The 9,287-nt window shown below is 38.0% G+C and overlaps 1 protein-coding gene across 1 annotated transcript in view; it reads right to left on the reverse strand.

Annotated features, from left to right (window-relative positions):
* Positions 1–2,091: 2,091 nt before the first annotated feature.
* MAPK9 (mitogen-activated protein kinase 9) overlaps positions 2,092–9,287 on the reverse strand; it is an 86,556-nt gene continuing 79,360 nt past the window's right edge. The window contains exons 10-13 of the mRNA XM_042782621.1: positions 7,433–7,557; positions 6,196–6,259; positions 4,540–4,611; positions 2,092–2,234 (exon numbers count right to left, since the gene is read on the reverse strand). Coding sequence (XP_042638555.1) covers positions 2,092–2,234; positions 4,540–4,611; positions 6,196–6,259; positions 7,433–7,557 — 404 coding nt within the window. The remainder of the gene's footprint in view (positions 2,235–4,539; positions 4,612–6,195; positions 6,260–7,432; positions 7,558–9,287) is intronic.

Consider the following 9,287-nt stretch of genomic DNA (forward strand, 5'->3'; position numbering starts at 1 on the left):
ACAACAGGCCCACGGAATGGCACAGAGGGACAAGGGAGCAAAAAGCCAATCTGTGAGCACTTCACTCCAATTACAAATGTCTTCTGGTAACGGGACCTTGGTGCACCCTCATAGCTGGGGTGCTGCATTTACATAGCTTTCAGGGCAGGTTGTGAAATTTAAAAAATCTCCCTTTTCTTTGTTTTTCCTTTCAAAGACAGATATAGTAAAGTCTTTTTAAAGAAAATATATTAGAGAGAAGGCCATCTTAAGATGTTTATATATGCATAGTGAGTGATATCTTCCTTCATTTTACTATCAGGCCACCAACGCCAAAATAATCCCTAACCACATAAGAGGTGTATCTGCTTCAATCCAAGTTAGTATATCCATTTTTTACTAGAATGTGTCTAATGACACAATATAAAACTATTTCCTATTTCAATATTAATTTTGTTCATCAAAGATTCTACTTTACAGTGATAAGACCAACCAGTAAGATACAATTGGTGTAGGGAGAATCATGTATTTTAGACAGTATTTATAATAAACTTTCTTATCAAAATTCCTCCTCAGAATACATTCTATAGAATGTTGAACAAATCATGTCCAAAATAATTAAACACAAGATATGAATCTGTAACAAAGTAAGGTCAAAGGAAAAAACATTATGAGCACAGGTAGCTGAAATGTGATCACTGTAACTCCATTTCTGCAACAACATTTAAATACTCAGTATCTTCATGACTTTTGAATAATTTACATATCAAAAAGTCTGAAAGTATCAATTTCAGGTGAGCAGTTTTAAATCATAAAACAGGCCATAGTTAATCATTACTCTTTAAGATACTTCCTCCCTCTCCCTCTGAAGAGTTTTCCTAGACCATTCACAGCTCCCCTTAGGGACAGGAAATGTCTCCATAAGTGGGAAACAAGGACAAACAGGCATTCCAAATCAGCCTTGCTTCCTAAAATGGACTAAAGGGAAATTTATGTCTAACATGGTTTCTTTCAGAAGAGAAATAAAATTGAGTAAAGATGCTCTGTTAGAAAAGGGAAACACTGCCTTGTCTAATCATGCATTCTACCATAAATGATATAAGGTAAGGAAAAGACCCAGTCCAGTCATTGCCTCAAAGCACTCAGCAAATGGCTGTGATTATCTATAGTGAATATTTTGCAAAATTCTACTCTAGCAGTAGGTAATGGATTCAAGAATCTACTTGCCATCATATTATTGAGTTGGAGTGTGCCTAATGAAGTTAAAGTTCTAGGTAATATTTTAAATTAATAATAAGTTCAGAAGACTAAGAAGTAAGAGGTAAGGCAGATAGGGTTAAAGGTATACATGTCTTCAGCAGTACAAAACAAAACTTAAAATTGTATCATGCAGTAAAGCTGAATTTACAGATCATCCCAATTCAAGACAATCTAGAGAAAAGAAAGAGAGCATATAAGTGCCTTGGTTTTAGAGTGATAATTCTCAGCCCAAAACATCACAAATTAAAGAAAAGTTATATATTTATTGAATAGATATTCCCTTTCAGCTGAAATACAAAAAAGAGTAAATGATGACACCATAAAATAGAGTAAGATATGATATGCTGATGGCCAATTCATACACATAAAACTATTTTTTCTGGACAGACACCAAATTACTTAAGAAGATTAAGAGATAAATCTAGAAGCATTACTACCTCAAAGATTATTTGGCATTGAAATACCGATTTCCAAAGTGCTAGATGGGCAAGACCAAGCAAGCATTTGTGGTCACATGCACATAAGTCCCAACAGATACTGATGATAAGAAATTGTCACTATCACCAAATAACTGTAAAAAAAAAAAAAAAAAATCTATTCTAATTGCTCACCTGAAATGATCTTGAACAAAATCTCTAAAAGTGTAGCTTGCACTTTTTTTCTTCAGACATAATCTGCTTCATTTTATAATCTAAGCAGGCAATCCTAGGAGAACTGAGTAAGGGCAAGGCATTGTGTTTCTTACATGCAGAACATGGAGCTTCTTTATTTGGTTCCATCAACTCCCAAGCACTGCAGGCCCAAGGAAGTGAGAGTTCCTTCACTGATGATAAGTCTGCGATTACTAACTTATCATCGGCAACCTTCCAGAGGTCCCGTCGAGGCATCGAGGCTGCTGTCGGTATCTGAGGCCAGTGTCTGCTCAGTGGACATGGATGAAATGTCGTTGATAGATGACGACTGAGAAGGAGTGGCGTTGCTACTTACTGCTGCATCTGTGCTAAGAAAACCAAATATCATAAAATCTGAGGCATGACACTGCTGGAATTCCAGGTAATGAGACTTAAGGCCATTTCTCGACTCTGTCCTTCTGCAGTCTCCCAGTCCTAATTATTAGTATAAACAAGTAGTTAGTAAATTATGTATTTTTAACTTTTCTTCAGTCTTTCTTTAGGCCCAGAGCCCTGAACAGCCCTGTCTCTTTCTCTACAACATTCTCCTTTTCTTCCCAGAGGCTAAACATCACATGTGTAGTCATGTGTAATCACGTTAACTACTCAAGACATACCTACTGGTTTCAAAGAGAAATCAAAAGAAAATTGTTGACTATCTCCTAAAACTATCAGTATAACAAAAGGCTAAGCCCAAAAAGGATTCAAGTCTTGTCAGACATTTTAATACAACAATAAACTCTAAGTCTAAGGGAAAAAAGCATCAACCTTCAAAGAAATCTTATGCAACAAAAACAGCTCCTGAAATAAGGACTACATACCAAAGGAAAGAAAAAGTGAGTGGCTCCTTGTTTATTTTATTTTTGTTTTATGAATCTAGGAAACTGACATTTTAGTCTTTCAAGGCAAGGCCAATGGAGGCAGCGGGCAAGAAATCAGATGATGTATTGCACTGGGCACGTCTGCTGCAAAAGACCTCTTTAAAGGGTTAAAGAGCAAAGAGGTCACTTTGATAACTAAGGTGGGCCTGACTCAAGCCATGGTATTTTCAATATCGCCTCATATACATATGAAAGCTGGACAATGAATAAGGAAGACCAAAGAAGAACTGATGCATTTGAATTGTGGTGCTGGTGAAGAATACTGAAAATACTATGGATTGCCAGAAGAATGAATACCACTATCTGGAAGAAGTACAGCAGGAACGTTCCTCAGAAGTGAGAATTGCCAGACTTTGTCTCTTACTTTGGTCTCATTATCAGAAGGGACCAGTTCCTGAAGGATTGGTAAAGTAGAGGGTCAGTGAAAAAGGGTAAGACCCTCAACAAGCTAGGATTAACATAGTGGTTGCAATGATGGATGGGCTCAAGTATAGCAATAATTTTGAGAATAACGCAGGACCATGTAGTGTTTTGTTCTGTTGTACACAGGGTCGCTATCGGTAGGAACTGACTCAATGACACTTAACAACAACAACAAGGGAAAAGAAAGTTGTATTTCCTACTATCCATATTTTAGCCTGGTCTGAGCCAAAACAAAATATCCAGGCTCTCAAAGATCAGTGTCTGCAGTCTGAAATTTGATTAGTTAACAACAAGCACCTAAATTCTTGCTAAGTCGTATAATTTCCAGACATATAACATAAGAAAACCAAAACCAAACTCACTGCCATTGAGTTGATTCTGACTCCTAGTGACCCCCATTGGGTTTCCAAGGCAGTAAATCTTTATGGAAGTAGATTGCCCAGTCTTCCTTCAGTGGAGCGGCTGGTGGGTTTGAACTGCCAGCCTTCTGGTTAGCAGGCAGATGCCTTAGGCACTACTTCACCAGAGCTCCTTTAACACAGAGTCATATTGAAGATAAAATTCAAGAATAAGCAATGTAATCTACACTTTCTTGTGTGTGCTTTCCACTAAGACTGGGAGTGAGAGACTACTACCAACGTAAGTAAACATCACTAATGTTATAGTCTCTATAATTATAAAAAGGAGCCCTGGTGGTACGATGGTTAAGCACTCAGCTACTAACCGAAAGGTCAGCAGTTTGAACACACCAGCCACTCTATGGGAGAAAGGTGTGGCAATCTGTTTCCCTAAAGATTTACAGCCTTGTAAACCCTATGGGACAGTTTCACTCTGTCATACAGGGTTGCTATTAAGTCAGAATTTACTTGACAGCAATGGGTAATAATTATAAAGTTACCTAGTTTTTTGTCAGGCTTCTTTCACTAGGTAGGTCAAGTAGAAAAATAGGAGAATTACATGAACAATTTTTGAAAAAGAACATCAAGTTCCATTTTACCTAGATTTACATTAATGTTCTTTTTTAACTGGATGGGGTCAGTAGAGTCATATACACATCTGTAAATGGAGCTAACAGCAGTTGTTGTAGAGATAAAACCATAAACAATGGTTATAATGAATTCAGTTAGTTTAGAGCCTGGCACATCAATATAATGTTAGCTACTGCCACCTCCACCACCAGGGTGCCAAAAAGGAGACTACTTTACACAAGGGGCTTCCAAATCCGTTATAGGTCAAACTGGCATTTAACACAGAATGACCGTTTATAAAACTGGAATAGAGAAAGAAAAATATTGCACCATCAAAAAATTAAAGCAATCACTAACCTGAAGGCTGATCTTTTACAACACCATTCTTGCTTCTTTCTTCCCAATCCATGACTTCTTTGTAAATTAGCTCTTCAAACAGAAATGCAAGTTAAAATGCTCCATCAGTTTCTCTGGATCTTTAAAACCTGTTTCCCATTGAATTTTAGCCACTCTAAGGACCCTGGGCTCTGTCCTTTAAATTGTGATACAGTCAATCCAGTCATACAGTCTCCCCGGAGCCAAAACATTAAAGAGCCAAAAAAGTAGAAGAGGTCTGAGCCCACTAGGGGGTTTTGAAAAAAGAGGTAAATACTATCAAAGTCCTTGTGTTCCACATCCATTCTCACATAGTTCCCTCATCATTCCTAGTGGTTCTCTAGATGTAACCAGCATTTTCTGGTGGGTTATAAGACCTTCTTAAACCAAACCAAACCAAACCACTGCCATGAGTAGATTCTGACTCATGGCAACCCTTTTTTAGAACAAAATAGAAATACTCCATAGGGTTTCCAAAGCTGTAAGTCTTTATGGAAGCAGATTGCCTCCTTATCTTTGTCCTATGGAATGGCTAGTGGGTTTGAATCACTGACATTTTGGTTAATAGCCAAATGCTTTTGATCAATCACCACCAGAGCTCCTTAAGCCCCTCTTGACTGAGCAGAAGTGAATCTAATTATTTTCCTCAACTTTCATTTTTTAAGAAAAACTAATTAGCTACTAAGTAAATTATCAGAGGTTCCTCAAATTTTGATGTTCATGAATTAAACATCAGACCCTTGAAGCATGTACTGAGGATGAGGAGAAATATCTTGCTGTTAAGCGTGGCTGCTGGCAGTGCCCTGAGTGCGTGCTCCTGTGGGTTAACAGGCACTCCAACACTCTGGGATAGGTGCTTTGACCCTTGGTCTTGACTTATATTGGTCACGGTTCTCAATTGCTACTAATCCTGCCTTTTAATTAGTCTCTTCATTACTGGTTTACTTTGGTGTGGTTCATCTGGTTAATGTTATAGTGGGAAATAATACCTGTTGCATAGTTTCAATCTACAATTTCACACAAATTAGATTTTAAAACTTGCTCAACATCTAGCCCTGGCTCCCCCATATCTGCTTACAGGGAACTTTACAGGTAACATGCAGCCTGTGGACTGGGGCTACAACGTTTCATTGAGGCAGGAGTCCCTGGGTGGTGCAAATGGTTAATGAGCTTGGCAGCTGATCGAAAGGCTGCTGGTTACAGCCACCGCGAGGCTCCTAGGAAGAAAGGCCAAACTATCTACTTCAAAGAAATCAGCCACTGAAAATACTATGGAGCACAGTCCTACTCTGACACACATGGGGTTGCTATGAGCCAGTCAACTTGATGGCAACTGATTTATCAAAGTAAGCGTGATAAAATTACTGAGTTCAGTTTGCCAATACCTGATACTGTAAAATCACGTATAAAAGCTCTTAATTTCCTCTTTTTAAGCAAGTAATACACAATCAAACATGCTCCTCTCTAATTCTGTTATAAATACTTTTTCTCCTTGAAAAGGGGAAGAGATAGGATACGTGAACTGCAAGGTCTTTTGCCCCTCCCCTGAAAGGACCATTGTCAAAAAGTTAAAAAGCTTCTGTTTTACAGGATAACAAGAAATGTCATAAATAAGCATCAAAACAATCTTGCCTTTACCTTTCCATTCTTCTATTGCGTGCTCTCTTTCTTCCAACTGAGCATCATAAATTTGAGGTGGTGGCTGAAAATTAAATCACATGTAAAGTGAACAGTTCAAGAAATAATGAGGCACTCAAAAACAAAGATATAATCACTTGGAGGATTTCTATTCTACTTAGGATGTGGATTTACCTTCATTCAGTACAGAGTGTATTAAAGATTTTTTTTTCCATAAATGTGATATTGTATCAGTTTCAGAACCAAAACAATTCAGAAAAAATTAACCTAAGAAACACAGCTGTTAAGTTTCTTTTAATAATTATGTGACTTCAAAACACTCTGAAAGCCAACTATGTGAATGTAATCACAGAACAGATCATCACAGAGCAAGTCCTAGAGCAGCATCATGGAGCTGGTGCTGTGCCAGGGGCTTTGGGAGGCACAGTCCTCTTCTAGAGCATATCTGAGGTTTACATTTATCCCAAGCCCAATCCCAAGTCAGAAAAGGACTGTGACAAAAGTTTACTTATAAATCAGATGTTTGTAAATCAGATTCTTTTCATACAAAACAATGTTTAAAAGAGTATAAAATCCATAGGCCAAGACCTAAAAATGTGTTCCACTGATGGCATAAAGTAAGAGTGCCACACTACTGTTATTTCATTTATACCTAAAGATCAGTCACACCAGTGTTTCCATGGAAAAGTGTACCTGAGCGCCAAACTCAGAAGGGGAACTTGCCTGGCATGGGTAATGGCGGAGGCCTGGATGCCTTTGGGAAAAGATAAACAAACCTGTGATTTCCAGCAAGTCTCTTAATCTGATTGGGTTTTTAGATACGATGATACAAAACATCAACTACATGACAGGTGCTTTAATAAAAGGTTGATATTATCACATACCAACATTTTTTTGTTTTTGTTTTTAACTTTTACTGTGGTGAAAACATACACACACCAGCACTGGCATAAATGAAGACAATTACATTACCACAGTATAAGCATGTTCACGCTAAGGTACTCTGAATTACAGCCTCCAATAATAAGTACCCCTAAAAGGTTTTTTTTTTTTTTCTTTTCAGTTTAAAAGGGTTATGGGCCAGGTCATAGACCACGGTATGGGTTCTTTATAATCAGGAGCCCATTTACATCTAGGACTTGCTGTTCTTACGTAGCCATTCTGGATGAGCACACAGAAGGCCCCAGAAGTGTAGGTTCTGCCTATACATATAAGCCTTTTCAAAATAGATACTTACTGCTTCTGCCTCAGCAGGGTCATACCACACAGTGATATATGGGTGACGTAAAGCTTCATCTACAGAGATTCGCTTGTCAGGATCAATCACTAACATTTTTGACAACAAATCTCTGGCTTGACTTGCTAAGAGGGAAAACAAATATTACATTAATAAACTATTGCTCTTAATTTGGATGTAACAGAAATTACACAACACAAAAATAAATATGAGAACAGAAATACATTTCAAATTAGAAAATGTAGAAATTAACTTTGAATTAACTTTAACTTTGATTTTGTGAAAGGCTCAAGATACACAAAGCCTTCTACTTTAAGAAAAAGTCAAGCAGCTACTTCTTCTCCTTTTCAATGGGGTTTTATGCCTTTGGGTCTATGAGAGGAGGACGAATAACCTGAGTGGGAGGGAGGGTCCTAGGCAGCTCCAGACCAGTGCCTGGATAAGGGCCACTGCTGAGAAATCAGGGAAAGGGCAAGGAAAAGCTGGGTGGCACTGCCCAGAGGTCAGGCATGAGGCATGGGTGGGTACTTTTCTTGATGATACATCAAAATGAACTCAAAATAGAATTTTTAAACTAAACAATAATCTTATGTTCTTACAGTACAAAATATTACACATATGCCTCTGCTTAGCTATCTGTATACAATGTTGGCACGACATACACTTATTATTTTTTTTAAATCTAGAGACTAGAAGTGGTTAGAAAAAAAAAAAAAAACACCCAAAACTAACAAGTTCAATCATTTAGCTAAACATGAGGCTCACTCTGGCAACTGAAATTTAAAACATGTACAAGCAAAAAAGAAATTGGGACTTTTCTAATTAAGACTGTTTCCATTAATGTCAGAATATGAATATATTTTTTTCCTCTAAGCAATCACATTTTAGTAAAGGGCATAGGAAAAAGGGTTGGGAGAGATGAACTTCTTATTCAACTACTAAAATATGGTTTCTTCAACCTAAATACCCATCAATAGGTGAGTGGGATAACCAAATTATGGTACATGCACACAATTGAATACTATGCCACATTAAGAACAATGAGGGATACATGAATCATCTCACAATGTGGATGAACCTGGAGGACATTATATTGAGTGAAATAAGTCAATCGCAGAAAGACCATTACTGTAAAAAGACAAAGAAGGGTTTGCTTGGGAAAGGGAACTCACTTTGTAGGTTACCGGGGTGGAGAGGGAAGGGAGGAATTAATTTTGGGCTAGTTGGGGCCCACGCTGATGTGGATAAGGGGAGGGATATACGGAAAGGATCTATGACCACCATGATAACATTAGGAAATGGGAGAACACCAAATTGTGCACGTAAGAGATAGAAGACAGATGCTAATACCAATCAATGTGTCCACAATACTGCACTGCCATTAACACCAAACACCAGGCTACAGATAAACTCATAAACACCTGAGAGGATCAGATGGGGGTCAGTGAACAGGAAAATACTCTAGAGCAAGGATAGATTCAGCTGAGGCTAATCTTGCACAGACACCAGTGATACAAAATACCTGCAATCCTTACAGAAACAATAGAAGACAGACACAGAGTAATCCCTCAGACACCCAGACAATGTGGAACAGAGATCCAATAGATCTACTGCCTCAGGACCATAGTACTGGGGGACACCAGACTCAATTGGCACAACAAAATACATAAAAGCCTTGTTCTGCATCTTACATTGGTGAGTAGAGACTGGGGTCTTAAAAGCTTTCAAGCATCAACAAAGATGCAGAAGACCTAAATAATACAATCCACCAACTTGGCCTTATAGACATCTATAGAGCACTTCACCCAACAGCAGCACAATATACATTCTTCTCCAGTGCACGTGGAACTTTTTC

Source organism: Orycteropus afer, unplaced genomic scaffold (genome assembly GCF_000298275.1).
Source record: "Orycteropus afer afer isolate SDZICR_OR568_19922 unplaced genomic scaffold, OryAfe1.0 scaffold00393, whole genome shotgun sequence".
NCBI lineage: Eukaryota > Metazoa > Chordata > Mammalia > Tubulidentata > Orycteropodidae > Orycteropus > Orycteropus afer.